The sequence below is a fragment of the Zootoca vivipara genome, chromosome Z1, assembly GCF_965207765.1.
Source record: "Zootoca vivipara chromosome Z1, rZooViv2.hap1.1, whole genome shotgun sequence".
NCBI lineage: Eukaryota > Metazoa > Chordata > Lepidosauria > Squamata > Lacertidae > Zootoca > Zootoca vivipara.
In genome coordinates, this window is record NC_142583.1 from 6749743 (window position 1) to 6772900 (window position 23158).

The 23158-nt window shown below is 41.7% G+C and overlaps 1 protein-coding gene across 22 annotated transcripts in view; it reads right to left on the bottom strand.

Moving 5' to 3' along the window:
• The window catches only part of PROM1 (prominin 1), a 104528-nt gene that overhangs the window by 13299 nt on the left and 68071 nt on the right, over positions 1–23158 (bottom strand). For 9 of the 22 annotated variants that reach the window (XM_088658117.1, XM_088658072.1, XM_088658090.1 and 6 more), the window contains 13 exons: positions 22171–22330; positions 21148–21300; positions 18994–19117; positions 17349–17452; positions 16376–16460; positions 13605–13751; positions 12992–13063; positions 11684–11776; positions 11082–11108; positions 9421–9474; positions 4800–4880; positions 4620–4688; positions 4242–4334 (listed from right to left, as the gene is read on the bottom strand). In XM_088658117.1, the coding sequence (XP_088514243.1) occupies positions 4242–4334; positions 4620–4688; positions 4800–4880; positions 9421–9474; positions 11082–11108; positions 11684–11776; positions 12992–13063; positions 13605–13751; positions 16376–16460; positions 17349–17452; positions 18994–19117; positions 21148–21300; positions 22171–22330 (1262 nt within the window). Of the gene's footprint in view, positions 1–2524; positions 3155–4241; positions 4335–4619; positions 4689–4799; positions 4881–9420; positions 9475–11081; positions 11109–11683; positions 11777–12991; positions 13064–13604; positions 13752–16375; positions 16461–17348; positions 17453–18993; positions 19118–21147; positions 21301–22170; positions 22331–23158 lie in introns of those variants that run through there. The other 13 variants (XM_088658098.1, XM_035112690.3, XM_060278987.2 and 10 more) reach the window with 4 other exon arrangements.

Here is a 23158-nt window from a genome sequence, read left to right on the forward strand (position 1 = left end):
TTCGCAGTATCTCCTCACACGCTGGTATTTCTGCTGAATCAACCCAAAAGTCTTTTCACTGCTGGCAGCCGCCATCTTCACATAGTTCCAATAAAATCAAATCTAAGCGTCCGCTCAATAATTTTCCCAAACCCGGTTGTCTCTTTTAAATTGGACCTTGCTAGCCTGTGGAACCATCAACTACAGCAGGCACCCCCAAACTTCAGCCCTCCAGATGTTTTCGACTACAATTCCCAGCATCCCTGACCACTGGTCCTGTTAGCTAGGGATCATGGGAGTTGTAGGCGAAAACATCTGGAGGGCCGCAGTTTCGGGATGCCTGAAGTACAGCAAATTTCCACTGGGATTGATATAAAATGGATAACAAGAATGGAAAGAGTTCAACTCTTTGCCACTTTTGTACAAGTTGCTTGGGACTGTTCACAAATTCTCAGTCACTTGAGATCATGGCATCTCGGATAACAAGATTAAAATACAACATCAAAACCTGTCAGCATTAGTGAGGTAAGGACGACAACAGCCATGGCTCCTAACAAATGTGGAATCGTAGCAATACTGGACTGTTTTGGAAAACAAGTGCCCTCTGATCGTTTGAACTGAATTTTCCTTCCGCATTAAACAGTGTGCTGGAACCAAGGTTTTTACCATAGTTAAGTTTTGCTTTGGTATGAAATCAACTTTAAATGGTGGTTAAAGATCCTAACTGAACAGAAACAATAGTTAACCATCTTCAGAGCACCAGTCAGCTGTGGGGCTGCAATAGTAGATACTATGTGCAGCAACAACGGAGTAACGGAATGTGCCGTTCAAAGTTTCAACCCCAGGTTAAGGCTGGAAAAGAATCCAGCCAGTGTGGTTGATACTGAGGTAGCTGGACCAATGGTCGGCCTCAGTATAGGGCAGCTTCCCTCATTCACTGGAACATCCCATATACTGGGCCTCATAATTTGCAATCGAGCAAGCTAAAGCCACTAGCCATGTATTGTGGGCCTGTTTAGTGTTTAACATGCCTCTGGTTATTTTCCTCAGGAAACCGGGCTGACCTTCATGGCAAGTTGTGCTGCGCTGAGCTGGAGGGAAGCTTTCAAGCTATACAGCCCCCTACAGTATATGCAGAAGGGCTCCTGTACTGCAGAGCCAGACCACCTGTGAGGCAGTGTGAAGCAGCCACCTCAGGCGGCAGAAACGCAAGAGGCTGTGGGATGGGAAACACAGAGCAGTCGAATACAACATTCCTAGAGTGGACATAAAAAGAGGATGTCTGGACCAGCCAGTCAGAACTTCCCGTTTCCTCCTGGGCTGCGACAAACTTCCTCTACATGTGACCAGAGTTGGGCGTGACCTCACCTGTGCAGGTAACAAAATAGCACAGGGGAGGCAGCCATCTCTCTCTCTGGCTCCATTCCTCGAAGAAGCAACATCTCCTTAGCCTGAGATGCTTCCAGCCAAGAGAGGACAAAGGCACTATCTCCCTATGGGATACATTCCAGGTGTATATATTTTGTAACTTAAGTCTGCCTCCTGGGATCCTTCCGTGAACAGAATGAGTGAGTAAACTATTTGATATACTTTTATACAATGAGCATAGTAGTGCTCATTTATAACAGGGAATCGATATGGAAATGCTGGGAAGTTTACTGAATTTTTCTTTTACTTTTTATTGTATATTGGTGTTTTTTTTGTTTTTTTGGTATTTTTTCCTTATTTTTTCTTTTTTCTTTCTCTATTTTCTCCTTTTTCTTCTTCCCTTTCCCTGTTTTATTATAAGTTGGTTCTTTTGTATAATTTTGACCTGTATTTGAGTTATGTTGATTTGTATTGATTTATGTTGAGTTATGTTGATTTTATGGATAATATGTTTAATATTAAATAAAGATAATTTTTAATTTTTTTAAAAAAGATATACTTTTATACAAGACTGTGTCGTGTCTATTCTTTTAAGAGGGAATAAAGGGGAATTACCAGGAAACTTATTTTAGAGGCTTATGCAAGCCTGGCAAAGACGTTATCCGATGTGCAAATTTAAAAGGGGAATGTTATTCTGCTAAATCATAGAACTTATTAACGTAAGTTGGGAAGGATATAATTTAAAAATATATCCTCTCCTGCCTCCCTGAACATTCCCACAGAGGCGGCATTTCCAGAAGCCCTTGTGAAGCTTGCCCTTTGCTTGCCTGGTGGTGGTGAGTCTTTTGCAAGGGCTTTTCCTTGAAGGGAAGCTCTTGCGGAGATCTGCCCCCGGCACACACATTGTGTGCTTGGTGACAGGACCTTCTGCCTCAGGCGTCCAAATGTCTGAGGCCCTGCCTGCTGTGTTGTGTTTTAGTGGTAGGAACCAGGATGCTATTGCAAGCCCTGTGCTGGCAAATGCTCAGTTTTTACAGAAAGTAAATAAACCAGGGAAACACCTCGCCCTCCATAACGTAAGCAGCCAAACCAAAATATACTTGTAAGCCAAGCTAAACTCAACTGGAGTGTGCCATCAGTCTAGCTCTACGCTGGGATGAACACAGAATGCATGTGAAACCCTTACAACAACTTTAATAAGAATATAAAAAAATCACACAAGCACATTGCTTTATTCCAACCAGCCTACAACAAACCGCAATGTATGTGTAGGCCTCAGAAGATTAATATCCTAGCCAGGCTTTCCTCCTTCTGTAAAGAGCAACAGATGTAGCTTTATCCCTGCTTGCAGTCGAGTAAATTCCTTGGTATCTTAGTGCAGTTTTCTGGGTCAGGAAATATTGTTTATACAAGAAATAGTAATTTAACGATTACACACACTAGCCCAATTAGTTCCAGCTGTTAAAAAGGTGGTTTTACACTTTGCTTTCAACAGAACTGGAGACAGTCTGAACTTGTTCGCCCAGTTATGCATGAAAAATCCAGGCCCATCCTAAATTAAGCCGCAAAGAAAACAACTCATGGTCCTTTAAGTACCCTCAATTATTAGCAGTAACTGCAGGCAATTTCTGAGGAACATTTAGCTTATTCCTTTCCATGGCTTTTACAAAAAAAAAAAAAAAATCCTCACACAAATATACAACTTCTGTATTTCTCAAGGCAACTAGGAAATGCAGATGTTGCCATTTCAGGACAAAAGGAATCGGTGAACGCTGCCACTGTTCAGGAATGCACCCAAAATGTCTTTCTGTAAGTCAACAGAAGAAAGTTTTCCATTGCATTTAAATACTGTAGATTTCATTATAAACTGCTTGATAAAATGATTAGCTCCAAACATATGTTTCCAGACTGGGCAGATGGAAAACCCATGTTAAAGCTCAAAATTTTGGGACTTTTTAGCTTTTATAAAAAGAGAGAGAGATGAACGAGGATGAAATCGTAAGGGCTTGTTTATTTATTTATTTATTTACTTATTTAGTTATGAGATTTATATCCTGTCTTTCCTCGGGGTTATCAAGGCTCCTATAAAATTATGCATGCCTATCACACTAAAATTCCAGGCCACTCAATGAAATTAATCAGCAGAAAGTTGAGAAAGATGGAAGTGCATTTGCCTTATGTCTTCCCATCCACATCCACATGGAAGCAGCCTATCTGTGGAACAGATTCCATGTGACTAGGAGAACATCTAAGCATGTGGCCAGGAGAACAGAAAGGCCATGTCAGGTGGGTTTTCAGAAGGGATAGAACCACTGATAAGACCACTTGTGTTGTGTTGTAAAAGTCTAACCGTTGGATATTTCTTCCAGGGTGGTGTCTATAAATGCTAATGGCTAAGCGTGCCTCTCAATATCACATGCTGGGGGGTAAACAGGGTCATCTATCTGGCCACCACTGGAAGCAAAATACTTTGGTCTGATTCAGCAGGTCCGTTTGTGTGCATCATTCCTCTAAAAATTGAGGTTTCGGCTGAATAGTTTTTTTGAGAATAGGGCCAGGAGAGAGTTAACCACAGATATCTGATGCCAAAAAATGGCCGAACACTCCATTTCACATTATGTCAATTGGCTTGGCTTTTCAGCGGCAATTTCAAATCTTGTATCGGCAACAAGCTGTTCCTCACGATTACTTTCCAGACATGAGATTTCCAAATTCCCGAAAGATATGTGAACTGCAATTCTTTGGGAGTTACTGTATAATACACATGTACCTTTCCTATTACCCAAGTCTACCTTTATGCAAATGTACCGGTTCTCTAGTCTTAGAGAAATAAAAAGATTTAACCCTCCCTCCTTCACAATTTTTTTTTTTGGAAGAATGCAAAATATTCTTACCAAAGAATCTGTTATATAGCTGCATAGAAATATATCTATAGCAGTATCGACCACATTGGCAATGGGCTTACAAGTTGCAACTTCCATAGCAATCTACAAGAGATCAGAAAAAGAATTCAAGTGCTGAACAATAGAGACAGAAAATTCCCAGTAAGAAGCATTTTATATTAAGCTGGAAAGATAGAGATATGATTCTGATACCCAATCTGAATTAATCATATTTGGTAGGATAATTAATGCTATGTTCTAATTTACTATGTTGTTTCTACCGTAGTAGCAGTGTTGATACACCAATATGTTTCATTTTCCTTTCCCCCCAAAACTGGAAGTTCTCTAAATGGCCATTGCCCAAGAGGTGAGGGTGGGGAGATATCTTACCGATTCCTTCACCCATTCAGCATACTGCTCAAAGTAACCGATTATAGTATCCATATACTTTTTAGTTTCCTTTTGGGAGGGAAAAAAGAAATGGACACATTAAGTGACACACATAAGAATTCCAAAAAACAATGCACCGTATGTGGGTTTTTTTTAAAAAACAACAACATTAAAACTTACCTGAACAATAACGAACGAAGCATTGTTGTTTATAAGAAGTTGTGCAGCATTAACAGCACTGATCACACTTCTGACTTTCCCCTGGAAGAAGAGGGAAAAGAAGATTATGGGGTGGTGAAATAAAAAGTACAGTGGTGCCTTGCCAGACGAATTTAATTCGTTCCACGGGTCTTTTCTTACAACGAAAAATTCGTCTAGCGAATCCCATAGGAATGCATTGAATGCATTGAATTTTTTTTTGCCCATAGGAACGCATTAATTGAATTTCAATGCATTCCTATGGGAAACCGCGATTCGCTAGATGATTTTTTCATAAAACGAATTCGTCTAGCGAGGCAACCTCGGCTCGAAAAATCCTTTCGTTAAGCGGAAATTTCGTTAAGCAGGGCATTTGTTAAGCGAGGCACCACTGTAAGCTGTTGAACCACCCAAACCGCTAATCATTATACAGTTAAAAGAAAAATTCTCCAACACACAGTCAACAAAATCTCTTCCCCCTAAGGGGAGGAGATGTTGTGGGCCCACGAGGCCTTCATGTGTGAGCCCATTGGTCGGCTCCCTGTCGCGGTGCGCCCTCAGCGCATCCAACTGGGATGTACTGTGGGGCGTGGCTCGCTGATTTAAGCGAGTGCACGGCAGGGAATCGGCCTCGCTTCTTCGGACCCCAACTGCTGTGTTCTGTATTGTAATTGTGTTTCTCCCACCCACCTCCCCCTTTAGGCAGGGTTCTACTTTGACATTGCTGCGGACTTCGGTTGGTCGCTGTTGAGGGGCCTGGTAGGAATTTTCCGACTTGGCAAATTGGCTCAGGCCTGGTGGTTTTCGCCTACCTCGTAGCAACTCGTCACAACTTTGGTTTTGGCGGTAGGCATTGGATTATCTCTAGAAGGTTACAGGTGTGGGGGGGAGGTTGCTGCCATCACCTCCCCCCAAATGCGGAAGTGTACTCCCTTAAGGAGTCTGGGGGCGTTGCCAAGTCCGAAGCTGTGGTAGGTGGTAGCCGTGGTGGAATGCCCTCCCACCAGAGGTCAAAGAGAACAACAATTACCAGACCTTTAGAAGGCATCTTAAGGCAGCCCTGTTTAGGGAAGCTTTTAATGTTTGATGGATTCCTGTATTTTTGTGTTTTGTTGGAAGCCGCCCAGAGTGGCTGGGGAACCCGGCCAGATGGGCGGGGTATAAATAATAATTATTATTATTATTATTATTATTATTATTATTATTATTATTATTGGTGAGGGCCAGAGGGCACACCCCCTAGTGGTGGCCCCAGGATGAGCTCCTAGTTGATGTACATCGCAGGACTCATCCAACGGTGGTTAACCCCTCACAGACTGCCAGCAGAGCGGGCTGGAGTCGGATATAGTCAGTTAGATCCAATGCCTATGCCAATACCTCTCTACATCCGTAATCAATAAAGTTGTGGCCATTAACCTTATGCAATGTGTCCTGTGTCTTTATTTCTCCCGTGGAGGCATCGGGGTATGGCCAAACAAAGGGGAGTGAAAAGCTAACAACCCAGACCACCATGGCTGCTTCATACATGCATGTTCATTACTTGATGATACAGTGAATCTTGGTTTTGGATTTGAGACTCTTGTCATTCATATGTAAGAGTTTCAAATCCAGAACTAAGATTCACAGTATCATCAAGTACAGTCATACCTCCAGTTGTGTTTGCTTCACATTGCGGCTTTTCAGGATACGAATGCAGCCAACCCGGAAGTGTTTATTTCTGGGTTCGCTGCACACTTTGTGCATGCGCAGAAGTGCTCTATTGTGCTTTGCGCACATGCAGTAGTGGCGCTCTACTTACAGACTTTTAGAATCGCAAGTAGAGGTACCACTGTAATTCTATATGTGTGTGTGTGTGTGTGTGTGTGTGTGTGTGTGTGAATGAGAGAGAATGATTTCAAAAAAAGAATGATATAGATTACAATACAGAACACAAAATGCACAATATTCATATGTGTGTGTGTGTGTACACAAACACACATGATAAGCAGTAATTCAAACATAGGATCTTTCCAAAATAAAAGAACAGTTTGATGAAATAAAATAAGGATCGTTTCCAGTCAGATACGAAGTCTCTAAATTTATGGCATCCCCTGATACTTTAAAACCAAGTATAAAATACATAGGATTTATATATACTATATAGATAAATACCCTTCTAGTCTCACATTACCATAGTTGAGATTCCAATAGTTGGTAAAACAGTTCCATCTCTCTAGTTGCTCACATCTGCTACTTCTTCCTTCCTTCCTTCCTTCCTTCCTTCCTTCCTTCCTTCCTTCCTTCCTTCCTTCCTTCCTTCCTTCCTTCCTTCCTTCCTGCTAGTTCAGTCAGTTGATTCATAATGAATACATTTCATTGATGTATTCACAACTGAATACATTTCATTGACCATTCCCATACTACAAGAACATTTGAGTCCTTCCACTTCCTAACCAAACTATCTTAGCCGTAGCTAATCAAACAGAAACCAATTCTATCAGCCGTATATTGATTTTATATAGTTAATTATTTTTATTGATGTTTTAAATAGCCTCAAAGTATTTTATACAAAGTCATTCATAAATGGAATGAAATCATGCCATGTCAGTCAATTATTCAGACCTTAATGTAGGTCAAACTACATGTGATGTGGGAGGTCTGCAACTCAGTCTCCCAGTATGTTTTTCTTTGGGTGAAAGCAGCTGTGAGGGACAGGAAAATTTGGACTGCCGCAGGGGAGGAACTCCCTAGCACTGTTTCCCTGACTTAAACACCTCCTGTCCAGGAGCTGTAAGTCAAAAGAAGGGAGAATGCAGCAGTCTTTTCCATCTCCACAGCTAATAGCAGCTTGTGGATTGTTGTTATTTAGTCATTTAGTCGTGTCTGACTCTTCGTGACCCCATGGACCAGAGCACGCCAGGCATTCCCGTCTTCCACTGCCTCCCGCAGTTTGGTCAGACTCAAGTTGGTAGCTTCAAAAACACTGGCCAACCATCTCTTCCTCTGTTGTCCCCTTCTCCTTGTGCCTTCAATCTTTCCCAACATCAGGGTCTTTTCCAAGGAGTCTTCTCTTCTCATGAGGTGGCCCAAGTATTGCAGCCTCAGCTTCAGGGTCTTCTTGCAGTCCATGGGACTCTCAAGAGTCTCCTCCAGCACCATAATTCAAAAGCATCAATTCTTCGGTGATCAGCCTTCTTTATGGTCCAGCTCTCACTTCCATACATCACTACTGGGAAAACCATAGCTTTAACTATACAGACCTTTGTCAGCAAGGTGATGTCTCTGCTTTTTAAGATGCTGTCTAGGTTTGTCATTGCTTTTCTCCCAAGAAGCAGGCATCTACAATGCTAGCGAAAGCGTTACAGCCCTGATTCAAATTCTTCCATCCTCCATAGCTGCTTTTAACCAAAGACCATAGATTTTCCCCATATCACTCATGGTCCTGAGAGACAGGCAAATGACTACACTTATGACATTATAATATTACATCCAAAAAGTTATGAAAACTCTGTGTGTGGCTGCCAAAATGCTATGATTGTTCCTTACCATGAGATAAACAAGCCAGTTGCAAAAGCTTCATGCTATACATTTTTAGGTGTTTTTGAAGATATTTAAGTGTACCCCGGTGGCGCTGTGGGTTAAACCACAGAGCCTAGGGCTTGCTGATCAGAAGGTCGGTGGTTCGAATCCCTGCAATGGGGTGAGCTCCTGTTGCTCGGTCACAGCTCCTGCCCACCTAGCAGTTCGAAAGCACATCAAAGTGCAAGTAGATAAATAGGGACCGCTCCGGCGGGAAGGTAAACGGCGTTTCCGTGCGTTGCTCTGGTTCGCCAGAAGCAGCTTTGTCATGCTGGCCACATGACCCGGAAGCTGTCTGTGGACAAACGCCGGCTCCCTCGGCCTATAGAGCGAGATGAGCGCCGCAACCCCAGAGTCTGACACGACTGGACCTGATGGTCAGGGGCCCCTTTACCCCTTTAAGTGTACACTTAAAAATTTGAAGGCTGCATGCAGACAAACCACAGTTGGAGGGTTGGGAATGGGCCCTGTGCTCACATGGTCCCTTCCTGTCCCTCCCTTTGTGCAGCTTTATTAATTGCTTCCTGGTTTGAGCAAAACATGGTTTGCTACATTCAACCACAACTTCAGATAAGCAATTCCATAAACTGCACACACAAGGGGAGTTGGGAGCACTTGAGCACAGGGATGATTTCCAGTCCTCTAAACTATAATCTGGAGGATCATCCAATCACTACTGGAGGCCTAATTTTCACTAATCTGTAGTCTGAATACTTCTAAGTATTAACAATTTCCCTTTGTGTAACAAGCTAGCATATCAGAGAGTTCACTAAATTTTAACACTTCCCCCTAACATGTAGTTTCCTATGTGGAGATTATTTTCTCTGGTGGACTTTCAAGTACTCAGCATTGTCTGAATGGAACTGATAATGTTTGAACTCGGTTATCAGCTGAATTTAATGTACAACATTCCATCTCTTCACTAGAGTAAAATGAACACAAAATACTGCCTAGCAAATGCGTCGCAAAATAGGTAGTTAATGTTTTAAAGAAACAACCCTAACAGGGGTTTTATTTCAGGAGAAACAAATGAGCAAAAACTTACTGGAAGCTCTGATGATGTTTTCTGCAGTAACCTTATGCTCTGGTTTAAAGTGCTCTGGTTAAAGACACAAAACAAAAGGAAGTCTATCACACAAACCTCTTATACCATATTCCAGAGAAAAAGCTTGATCTGTAAAGCCATATTTCCTGAACGTAAAGCCTTGTAAATATATATCTATTTTAAGTAGAATGGAAACCATTCTTGTGGTGTAGTTTTATATACAGTGGTACCTCTACTTATGAATAACTCTACTTACGAATGTTTCTACTTACGAGCAGAGCTCCATCCGCCATCTTGGATGCGGTTTAGATAGGATTTTTTCTACTTACGAATTTTTAGATAGGGTTGCTTCAACTTACGAATTTTTTCTCCCAGTGCATTCCTATGTGCATTCAGAACACATTAAATTCGTAAGTAGAGGTACCACTGTAGTTTGAAATACCTACATCTGGAGCATGAATTTACGGTGTCTGCTTGTTTTCAATGCTACAAAGTTCAGGCAATGGAAAACGAGAGTGCATAAAAATTAAGAAATCCCTCCCATTTTATAGACTACAAAGCTCTAGGCCAGGAGCTGCTAATCTTTGGACTTGTGGGTATTATTGAACTGCAATTTCCACCTGCCCTAGCTAGAAAGACCAACAGCCAATGGTAGAGATTGTAGTCAACAGCACATGAGGATCGCAAGCTTCCTCATCCCTTATCTCGGTGGTCCTACAGTTCCATGAATCTGCAGTGTGGACAAGTGTCCACTGTTAAGATTACATGCCCACTTCAAGATCTCTATGGGAGAGGTCATTCAGTGTCACGGATGCCACACCAATTTAAACCCAGGCTTTCCAAGTCCAAGGTGAGAATTACATGTCATGAGAAAGATGGGCTGCCCAATATCAACACCCTATGGGTTTCCACAGTGCCTGCTCTATGTCATGGGCTGTCACTGGTGAAGAAAAATAACCTAGTGACATTAATGCAGGCATAGGCAAACTTGGGCCTCCAGATGTTGTGAGACTACAATTCCCATCATCCCTGACCACTGGTCCTGTTAGCTAGGGATGATGGGAGTTGTAGTTCCAAAACATCTGGAGGGCCGAGTTTGGGGGTGCCTTCATCAATGCATGTACTTAGCTTGTACAACATGTTGAGGGGAAGGGGAGAAACTTGGACTGGGCTGGTGTTTATGGAGTCAGCCCTAATTTATTGGAACATGTAATTACACCCAACTCAGCTTTGTACTACAATGTTGGCTTGTAACATGCTATATGCATTTAATGGAGCAGCTGCAAGATGTTATTATGGACCCATATGCAAGGACCAGCATCTGTCTACAACCAAGAGGACTGCTGTCTTATACTCTCCCTGTCCCCACTGTTCTGGTTTTCTGCTTAGGTTTCTCTGTACCGTATAACACAGGCATCCCCAAACTTCGGCCCTCCAGATGTTTTGGACTACAATTCCCATCTTCCCCGACCACTGGTCCTGTTAGCTAGGGATCATGGGAGTTGTCGACCAAAACATCTGGAGGGCCGCAGTTTGGGGGTGCCTGCTATAACATCACCAGGTTGATCAAAGTATCACACTGAGGTTGAATGATGCGGAGTCCCTGATCTGAAATGTGTCTAAAGCTCCCACTTGCAGTGTAAGAAAGGAAAAGCACTTACCCTAGCTCTAACATATTTCTTGACAGTCAGTTTTTGGAAAAAGAAATATTGAGAATGATTAAGAGTTAATTAGAAGAGTGAGGGGGGAGGGAGGAAACAAGCAAACAAGAACACAAGTACTTTTCAGCAAGGAAATTATTTCAAAACAAAATATAGCATCCTGAAGCAGTAGTAAAATCACAAGAAAAGCCAAATTAAAGCCTAACATGTAGAAAGATATGAAATGCTACAACTGGCCCCTCCCCAGCTCAACTCAGCTTTACACAGCTTGTATGCTGGATGTTACAAGAAACTCTGCTTAGTTTTAAAAGCAGAAACGGGAGAGAAAGCTTCAGATTTCTTCCTCATAGCTGTGCCAGGGAACAAGAGGGGAGTGCACTAAACACAAAACCATAGTTTAGCTTACACACAAACAAGGACACTAAAACTTTACTCCAGAAAATCTTTGTACAAGAAGCATCCTTGTGTAAGAAGCTGGACCATATCTAGAAATTGCATGAATGGAGGTAATCTTGACTGGCCTCCCAAACTGATTTGTAGCTTGTTGAATACACTTTCCCAATCAAGTCCTAGCCCAACAACTGCAAAGTTTTTTTTTTTACCATTGCTTGCTCCAATGGAACAACTTGTTGGTTATGTATCACGCGAATACTATTTGCATGTCCTTTTAATGCATTTTCTAATGCTCCTTTAGGCTGCAAAGACAAACAAACAAGTTACTAAACAGCTTACAATTCCAGATAAAAATAAAAATAAAATCCTTCTGGTAGCACCTTAGAGACCAACTAAGTTTGTCATTGGTATGAGCTTTCGTGTGCATGCACACTTCTTCAGATACACTGAAACAGAAGTCACCAGACCCTTATATATAGTGAGAGGGTGGAGAGGGGTATTACTCAGAAGGGTGGTGGGAATGGGTGATTGGCTGGTAGGTGTGGTGACTAATTCTAGATAAATAAGTCTTATTTTCCAAAGAAGTGAGTCATTTCTCATTTTGTGTCAGAAACAGCAAAATGCCATTAAAGTTCTAAGAAAATGTATGCCCTTCTACCAATTCTTATGCGTTTTTATTTAGATGCTTTCCCTACATGGCTGTTTCTCTTTGCAATACTGAAAAAACGAAGTTCAAATACTGAAAAATATGTTTTGGTAAACTTTATTTTTTATTCAGTTATTGGGATAAACACATTTTCCTTTAAGATAAAGGACAATGATTTTTCCAGTAGACCAAAAGGTGCAATGGCGCCCTCCACTGAGGTATTTAATTATGGACAAATACTTATTGGAAGCAAATTTTTGCTTCTTGCCCCTTTTTCCTGGATGAGTTGTTGGAGGGAGAACTCTCTGTGTGTGACAAGCAGGAAGATGTTATGCCTCATGTTAGCAACACTGGCCAGGTGGAACATGCAAAGCTGACTCGCATTAATGCCCACTGCCAGCAATTATTTATATGCCAAAATAAACTACAGATAAATTCACCCAAGTTCTGCTTTCGCAGGCATCCTACTTCGCTAGCTCATATGGCCCACTGTAAGGACATACACAGTATCTTGTATTAATCCTGTCTTCCAGGGAAGTCATCAAGATGCTTTAGGTGAGCTTGGCTAAGTGGATATCTACTTTAAAAATACAGTGGTACCTCGGTTTAAGTACACAATTGGTTCCGGAAGTCTGTACTTAACCTGAAGCGTACTTAACCTGAAGCGAACTTTCCCATTGAAAGTAATGGAAAGTGGATTAATCCGTTCCAGATGGGTCTGCGGAGTACTTAAACTGAAAGTACTCAAACCGAGGCATGCTTAAACCGAGGGATGGCTGTATATTCTTCCATTTACAGCTGTGTCTCAACAATGGAAAATGGAATAAACACGTTCTCGTCAAAGTTTCATTTCGATCAAATTAAAACTCACCAGTTGGTCTGCTCGTGCTTCCAAATCATTAGCAAAGGACAAGAGATCCACTCTGGTAACACTCTTATTGATCTGCACAAGACAGAAGCAAAAATCACATCATTGTAGCACTGAGAGAATGAGGATTGTTGGGCTTCTGGTAGCTGAGCAATATTGTCTCTCTGAATTTAAACTGGAGGCACACTTGAGTCTTACAACTGAAAAGGCTGAAAGAAAGCATGCAACACCTTGCATGCAAACACACAGTGGATGACCTCCTCAGAGGGCATGAAGTTTTGGTCTCCCAGTGTGAGAGAGATGTGACCTTGCAGGCGGCTAAAAGGTGCACACCCAAAGCCCTATAGGTGTATTCAATACTGAATTTATTTCTCACGGAGCACTAGCCATTCTCTCAAGCCACACTAGGGAGCACTAGTACACAGAGCTTAAATCAACTGCTTCAAAGGTTTATGGTGATTTCATTGCAGTTTGAGATGAGTATATACAGGTGAGTGCTTATATCTTTAAAAGGCATGCCTTGGTGTCAAATACCTGTATTTACTGGGGTGGGGGTGGGTGGGAAAAAAACTCTCTAAATCACATGAAAACAGAAGTTACCTCCCCAGTGTCTTACCTCTGACAGATACGCTGCAAAGTTTATCTCATTTATTCCCGAGGAACTGAAATTCATCAAATTCTCCTTTCCCCTCTCATCAAGCAAAACTATATTGCTTAGATTTATATTAATATGCTTGATTTTCAGTGATACATCTTCTGCATACTATAGGAGACAAAAGCAGGAGGAAGCAGCTCTCACCAAAAGTTAGAACATTTACAACAGCAAGTGGAACAATCCCTACTGCCAGCTTCTCATTTGAGACACACACAGCTTTCATCTTGACGTGCAGCAGAACTAGTGTGGTAAAGTTATTGTTTGTCATTTTCTGCTCTATGGATTTTTTTAAAAACTGCCTTGAGTGTTTCATAGAAGAAAGACAGGACAAAACATTCTGAAAAGAATAAACAGAGTATCACCACTCGAGACTGCAGATAGGAAATATCTTTTCTGAATGGACCTTTTCATTTTATATTATTTTTAAATTTTTCCTGCAGGAAAGTGCTGTGCTAGGCCTTCTGTTATGCTTCTTTTCTATTAACGAATATTTCTTTACTGTATGTAAAAATGTATTCTCCTCTACGTGCTATGAAGTACCCAGATCCTATTCTATTAAATCAGGACTCTACTGCCTCATCCGGACAAATTTCAGTGAGTAACCAGTTTACAGAAATGGCCAGAAATGACCATCATTTTAAAATTCAGGGGTGCCCAAACTTTTTTCAAAGAGGGCCAGATTTGATGAAGTAAACATGCATTGAGAGCTGATCACAGTTACCCCAAAGTTGTTGAGCTTTTTTTAGGATTTTTTTTAGGATTGAACTTTAAATCCTAAAAAAAGTTGTTGGGCTTTTTAAAGGATTTTACCCCAGGACATATACTGCCATGGGGGCCGGATTAAATCCCCGAAACGGGGACTTAAAACATGCCTGCTTTAAATGGTGCTCCATTATAGCTGCCTTGATGCAGTAAGCCACATGGTCCAATAGATTCTGTGCACAGCATTTTTTTAACAGCACTGTGTTGCCCCCTATTTTGCACTCAGTAGACTAACAGGCAACCGCCACAAGGCAGAGGAAGACTCTCGGCAAGGCAGAGAAGTCTGGGAATCAGCTTGCTTTCTGGCGAAGATGCAGCAGCTGGGAAGAGAGTGGTGCTTGAATGAGCAGTCTATTGCACCCCTTAGGCTTTCCCCCCTCCCTCCTCTTTGGTCTGGTAATCCAGGAACAACACCGCATGTGCATTCGCACTGCAGAGGAAAAGTGTGGGACGGGTGAAAGAAGGAAATGTGTTTGCTTTGGACTTCCTCTGGTGGGCGACTAACACAGGATGGTGGACAGTGGGGAAATGCGACCCTGCTGGATTTATGGGTGTCCTGTTGAGTTATTTGAAGGGGTTGTGCTTGAAGAACCCTGTATTTTAGTGGTTCCCCTGCTGCCTGGAAGGCTGGTCTCAAGAAAAGGGGGGGTGTTCTGGGAGGATACTGGCCTCTGGGCTGTAGAGTAACACAGAGTTCCAGCTTGTCTTCCATTATTTTCTATACATGCAGGAAACCACTGAATTAGGTCCTCTAGAGCATGGGTAGGCAAAGCTGGATCCGCCCAATCACCTTCTAAATCCGGCCCACAGACGGTCCGGGAATCAGCGTGTTTTTACATGAGTAGAATGTGTGCTTTTATTTAAAATGCATCTCTGAGTTATTTGTGGGGCATAGGAAATAGTTCATTCCCCCCCCCCAAATATAGTCTGCCTCCCCCCCCAACAAGGTCTGAGGGACAGTGGACCGGCCCCTGCTGAAAAAGTTTGCTGACCCCTGCTCTAGAGGTCCTCTAGTAGGGAACCTCTCCTGCGAGCCGTCGGGTCTGTCTCTGGCCTCTTATTTCCCTTGCCCACACCTCTCAACCTTTGAGTGATTTTGCCCGGCTCAATTGTGCCCTTGGACTGAGATGATGCATCGTTTGTCCTGAAGGACAGTAAAAGTCACATCCATTGACCCACCCACTTTTGGCTCTGGCCACATCTGCTACAGGCTTGCAGCCCCTGGAAAGCTGTCCAGGAAGGAAGGAAGGAAGGAAGGAAGGAAGGAAGGAAGGAAGGAAGGAAGGCCTTGGGCTGAAAGAGGTTTCTGTGCCTGATCTGCTGGCTTGGGCAAATTGGCTCCCAGTACGTTTCCGAGCACAATTCATAGTGTTGGTGCTGACCTTTAAAGCCCTAAACGGCCTCGGTCCTATATACCTGAAGGAGCGTCTCCACCCCCATTGCTCAGCCCGGACACTGAGGTCCAGCACCGAGGGCCTTCTGGCAGTTCCCTCACTGCGAGAAGCAAAGCTACAGGGAACCAGGCAGAGGGCCTTCTCGGTAGTGGCACCCGCCCTGTGGAACACCCTCCCATCAGAGGTCGGAGAGATAAACAACTACCTGACATTTCGAAAACACCTAAAGGCAGCCCTGTTTAGGGAAGTTTTTAATCTGTGACATTTTAATGTATTTTGGTATTTGTTGGAAGCCGCCCAGAGTGGCTGGGGAAACCCAGCCAGATGGGCGGTGTATAAATAATAATAATAATAATAATAATAGGGCTGATTTTTCATCAATATGCAAATGGCAGGCACTCAGCTCAACCAGAGGGGCAGCAAAAGTAACAAGTCAGCTGAGGAGTGGATGGGCAGGCTGAACAAATAAACTAAATCCAGGCAAGACATAATTTATTTATTTTTAAAAGAAGATTGCAAACATTATACTAGACTACATTATACTATAGGTTATGCTCACAACCGGTATTAACTTACCATTCTAACATTCAGAATTTCATGGATGTTGAAAAGGTTTTCCAGGTGCAGGGAAGTATAAATGCCTTTGTTTTCCTTGCAATCACTAAAGACACATGTAAAATAAACACCAACAGGTTAACAAAAATAGCTGGCAACATTTGCCATCAAAAATCCCCCTTTTTAGATAAGGATGCCAAATAGCCAAATTCACTTGTGAGAAATAATAGTGTCCTTGAGAACTATTTCCAGGTGGCCAAGGAACACTTGTGTATCGCAAACATACCCAACCAGACCTCCTGGAAAATCCACATACCACCTCTTTTTGAAACAGAAAGGAGTAAATCAGTTTGCAATATGTTGTGGAGGTCTGCCAGCGGTACTGGATTACCAAAGAGGCAGGTTACGCATGAGCTTAGGGCACCACAAAGCAGGGGCACACAAAATAATAATAATAATAATAATAATGAATTCAACTTTTTTTAAAAAAAAACAACAACCACAGAAGCAGTCATTATGGGAAAAATCATAATTTTCTTAGACTGGCTTTCAGTCCACTACAGACCCCCCCCCCCATGTTTCTGTCTTTGCTTATTCCCATCTAAACCTGGAGGAGTCCTACTAATTTATATTGAAATAATACGAGGAAATCAGATTCGGCAATAAATCTATTTTTTATTATTGATACACTCTTCTGACTTATATGTACTTGACTGGTTTTTCTTCCTTTTGTGTGTGTGTGTGAGAGAGAGAGCAGAGATTTAAAGGGGGCATCTATAAGAGATGGAAGATCATGGAAGAGAATACACAAGTAGCCAACAATTGTAGGGAGGTCAGGTGGGTTTTGCGAGTCCAGACTTGCAAAAGAGGTTAATGTCTATGTCTGAAGCCAGAGAAATACGAGTTTTGTCAATTAGCTTCAATCATGTAGCAGTGCAAAATTTCAAATAAGCCATAACTGCATTTGCTTATATCATCATACATGCAGAGTTACCTGTAAACTTTTTCAAATGTCAAGTTAATGTTTGGATTTTTTAAAATGATTGCAGAAAGATAGTATTTCAGCTGCTGATTCAGCAAATATGGCGTATCCAAAACCTGGAACACAAAGAAATAAGCAATGTTCTTTTTCTGCACATCACAATTCTGAGAGCATCTCATGTGACTTCTTGAGTCTAATTTGGTTTCAAGGAAAACCATGGACCTTAAGGTTAGAGAAATCACGCACAATCTACTCATGTCTTAAGGTTATGGTTATAGACTTAAACCAATCCTGAATTTGGTTTTAGCACCTGAGGCTGCAAACTTTTATAAATAAATAGGTAACACACTCCTTTTCTATAATCTGATCACCTAATTTAGACTGATTAGGAACTCATTAAAAATAATGTCTTAGGATATGAGAAGTTTTAGATGATATGAAGGCCGTGAGACCAGCAAGACTTTGCTGTGTCCAAGTGAGACACATTTTATTGTTGCTTAGGAAATTTAACAATTTAAGAAAGAGAAAAGCCTCAGCTTAGGTGAAAAGTCTGGTAAGTCAAATTTATTCTTTGCTGTTGATCTACAAATGACAGAATGGACTTGGAGAGCTAGAGAGATGCAATTTTGCTGACCTGAAAGAAGACTTCTTTTGAAATTCAGTTTCGGTTGTATTTGGCCCCATTTAAATTTATAACCAGTCATCTGATCTGTACTGGCACTTTTAAACAATGCACCTTTTGGACATGGTCCATAACAACTCTTCTGGAATGTGTTATTAATCTAGATTTATTTTGTAGCCCAGACTTCACGGTTATGTATCCTAAGTGTAACCTAGAATTGACAGTGACTAGATTATAGCCACTAAGAGGTGCATTGAGGCCAATTAGGGAAACAGGAAGCATCTTATACCAGATTACACTATGATGATGGCATAAATTGACGAGGCTGCAATCCTATACCCACTTACCTGGGAGTAAGCTCCACTGAATTCAATGAGTCTAACTTCTGAGTTGACAGTGGCTGAGGGGTGCTGTAAAGAGACTGAACTACCGGTAGGAACCTGGAAGTCCAAGTTCAGATCTCACCTCTGCTACCGGTAAGAACAAATCTCTCTCTCTCTCTCTCTCTCTCTCTCTCTCTCTCTCTCTCTCTCTCTCTCTCTCTCTCATTCTCAGGTCCATTCACCAAACTGCAACAGGGGGATTATACAGTGGTACCTCTACTTACGAATAACTCTACTTACAAATGTTTCTACTTACGAATGGAGCTCCATCTGCCATCTTGGATGCAGTTTAGATAGGATTTTTTCTACTTATGAATTTTTAGATAGGGTTGCTTCTACTTACGATTTTTTTCTCCCAATGCATTCCTATGGGATTCGACTTACAATTTTTTTCGACTTACAAATGTGTGTTCGGAACGCATTAAATTCGTAAGTAGAGGTACCATTGTACTACTAACCTACCCTATAGAGCTGCTGATGGGATAACAAGATGTAGAGGAAGTGCTTTAAGCAAAAAAACAGCACTATGTAAATGTAAATGATTATCTAGTGTAGGTAAACAGTGAAGTTATGCTTTCTAAGGCAATACTGACTTCAGTGTATTTTCTCATTGTTGTGGATCACTTAATGGCCTTGAAATGAGGAACCTTACTTTGAATAGACTCCTGTCTTCAAATGGTTCACAAACAAGCTTCTCCACATTTCCTCCCGTAATGAAAGTGACCACTACTATTAGCATCAGAACCCAGGAGAAAAGAAAACTGAATCCAACTCCGCTGAAACAAAACGAGGGGGGAAATAATAATACATCTTATGAGTTGGTTTAAGAGGCAAGTGAAAAGGACCAACTAAAATCAACTTACTGAAAGAGAATCGTGACAAGGAAAACAAAGACAAGCAAAGTGATTTTTAATCAAACAAGCACGGCACACAAATACCGTATATACCATAGCATTCCTAGCAAAGATTGCTGTCATATAAGCTCACATGAGCAAGTATTTGTTGTATCTATCACACACAGAGACCCATTCCAGTTTGGGGAAGAGTGTCAACTGTAATGAGAATTTGTGAGAACAAGGAGGCAAATCAGAACGTTGGGGGCAAGCGTAGCTTTCAAGTAATAGGAACCAAGAACTTCCAGACTATGTGTTGGAATCGGCGACAATCTATCCTTTCAAGTGAAGAGACAGCATTACGGTGCAATTCTAGCCATGTCTACTGAGAAGTAAGCCCCACTCAATTCAGTGGGGCTTAATCCCAGGTAAATGGGGTTAGGATTGCAGCCTTAGTACTTTCCCATAAGTGGACCCCTCGGGGTGGGGGGAAGCATTAGAATAAACTTTGAGGAACAGCTTAAAAGTTCTCTCCTCCATCCACTTTTCGATTTCCTCCTTTGAGACTTCAGATGGATTTTGAAATGCCTGCTTCAAACAGGTTTGCTTTAGAGACTGCAGGGAAACACTCCTTTTATACCCTAATTAGCATTAGCTTTTTTGAAGTCTTCAATTCCCAGGATGGTTTAAAAATAGTTGCTTGCTGCCAAAAGCAGTTTCATCACAGCGATAGGATTCAATATTCTTTTCTCTATTAAAGAAATTAGCCAGATCAGACACTATAGAGCTTTTTCTAATACCCCCCCCCCCCGTTCTTCTAATTCTTCACGTTTAATTAAGGGCACCTTCATACATCACATGACAGCAAACTTGGTTTTCTCACCAGGTGTACATGGAGCAGTCACCTGGAGTTTGCAGACAAGCATACCTGTCTGGTACAAGTGCCTGCAAGGAAATATTGGTCACATTTACATGTGACATGTTTAGGTCTAAACAATATCATTTGTGACACATGAACCCACACTTCTGTAACTTTCTCCAATGTATCCTCCATTGCTCTGTACAAAGATCAGATATTTTAGAAAGGCTCAAGTTTTAATGTCATTAGACTGCAGAGGGCTCCCTCACCATCTTTTTAGGAATTCAGTCAGCTCTCTAAAGCATCAACAGTGTTTGCTTAAAAGACCTTTAATTTTTATATATATAATTTAATATCCTGCCTCAGGAAGGAATTCAAAAGCTCACACCCCACATTGAGAACATCCATTGGTGCAAAAAAGGATTTCTTTTGTTTTGTTTCTGGTTTTTGTTTTGTTTTTTGGTCTCCAAACTTATTTTGTCAATGTTGTTGTTGTTTAGTCGTTTAGTCGTGTCTGACTCTTCGTTACCCCATGGACCAGAGCACGCCAGGCACTCCTGTCTTGCACTGCCTCCCACAGTTTGGTCAAACTCATGTTCGTAGCTTCGAGAACACTGTCCAACCATTTCATCCTCTGTCATCCCCTTCTCCTAGTGCCCTCAATCTTTCCCAACATCAGGGTCTTTTCCAAGGATTCTTCTCTTCTCATGAGGTGGCCAAAGTATTGGAGCCTCAGCTTCAGGATCTGTCCTTCCAGTGAGCACTCAGGGCTGATTTCCTTCAGAATGGATAAGTTTGATCTTCTTGCAGTCCAAGGGACTCTCAAGAGTCTCCTCCAGCACCACAATTCAAAAGCATCAATTCTTCGTCGATCAGCCTTCTTTATGGTCCAGCTCTCAATTTTGTCAATGCAGCCCTCTTAACCTGGTGACATTCTTTGTTTTTTTATGTTTTCATTAAAGATTGTTCTTGTTATTACAAAAGTACATGTGCTGTCTCTGTTTTCCGTCCATAGAATCTTTGCTACAGATTAGTTATAGTTGATGTGAGACACTAATGTTATAGACAGTGTAAGGCTGGGGAAGATTCTGAAACAAAGAATAAGATGACTCACGCCATCAGGAAGTTTCCTCCAGTGTTTGAGATACAGCCTCTCGTTGTTGGAGTGGCATTTTTGTCATAACCACAGGTACCACATAACAATCCCAGGTAATAAAATACAAGGATCAGTATCACCATGCAGCAGAGAATTAAGCAACCCAGCCACCTAGACAAATCAATAAAAAGACAAATGTAACATTAACATGCATGGCAGTGGGCAATTTAAACACAGATCCAAGACAAGAAAACCTCCAGGCTAGAACAGGGGTCCCCAAACTAAGGCCCGGGGGCCGGATGTGGTCCAATCGCCTTCTAAATCCGGGAATCAGCATGTTTTTAACATGAGTAGAATGTGTCCTTTTATTTAAAATGCACCTCTGGGTTATTTGTGGGGTCTGCCTGGTGTTTTTACATGAGTAGAAAGTGTCCTTTTATTTAAAATGCATCTCTGGGTTATTTGTGGGGCATAGGAATTTGTTGATATTTTTTTTCCAAAATATAGTCCGGCCCCCCACAAGGTCTGAGGGACAGTGGACCGGCCCCCTGCTGAAAAAGTTTGCTGACCCCCTGGGCTAGAAAGCAGTTGTGTGTTGGAGAAGAAAGGCATGCAAATATTTAAACATTCAAAAGCCATGTCACTGGTACATCCTTGAATTTCTAGTACAAACCAGCTTTAGAAATCCTATATTGGAGTCACACACCCTAAAATGAGATGGGAAGAAGAAAAATATATACAAGGTGACAGAACCTACTTTGTTTATTTACTTCAGCACCCCCTACTTCTTAATCACTGTGATTGGATTGCACTGGAAAAATCCACCAAAATAAGATTCCCACACCCTCATTGAGATATGTGCATTTCCCATTCACCTAGGTTTCATTTGTCAGAAAAGAAAAGGGGAAAGTGAGGGGTGGAGGGAGGTTGTGTGTTCCTGCTAAGCGGTACAATAGTGTTTTAATGTATGATGTGGATGTGAGCTGGCACACTAACTGCAGTGTGGCCCTTTGCGCATCAATACCCAGATGAATTACGTACCTGTAGAAATCATACTGCTCCACTACTGGAAAATATTCTTGAACGTATGTCTCACCCTGAGTTAGATATAGGGTGAAGTCTGCTATTATCTTGTGGATGGGAAGCATTTTAGTAAAGCTTGTGATATTTGAACCAACAGCTTCCAGTACATTTTTAATATCTGAAATAAATGAGTGTGTTTATGATGATTATTATAATACTGCACAAGATAAAACGATTTATCACATACTAAAAATAAAAAAAAGCTTGTTGGATTGCAGCTCTAGGCAGCAGAATAAGGCATGAAGAGAAGCATGAAACTGAAAAAAGCAAGCTACAAATACAATTTCAATGAAAAATGGCATTTTAATGTTTTCTCTCTCTCTCTCTCTCTCTCTCTCTCTCTCTCTCACACACACACACACACACACAAACATACATACATACAAATCGAGTGCTAAATGTAACGCATGTTGATGCAAGCCACAGTTTTCTGCTTCTGTGTACTGAAATTGTGGTCTAATGTTAAAGCTGTGTCAGATTGCTGTGTGTGTGTGTGTGTGTGTGTGTGTGTGTGTGTGTGTGTGTGTATCTCCTGAGGTTGTACAGCCCAGACACAGATTTCTCACTTCAGTGAGACCAGACCAAAGATTAGAGTGTCTTCTCTAGGCAGTTTCAGTATTACAATCACCGGGTTAAAAACTTGAATCCCAATTTACCATAAGCCTCTTATTTTCTAGAGAGAAATCTCTATCTGGTCTGCATCCTGGATATGCATGCAAACCTCACCCAATCTAGAATGTAATACATGAACTGGGTTGTACCATGTTTATTTGCACACAATCTCTGATTAAGCATCTGTGGGTTAAACCACTGAGCCTAGGGCTTGCCGATCAGAAGGTCAGCGGTTCGAATCCCTGTGACAGGGTGAGCTCCCGTTGCTCGGTCCCAGCTCCTGCCAACCTAGCAGTTTGAAAGCACGTCAAAAATGCAAGTAGATAAATAGGAA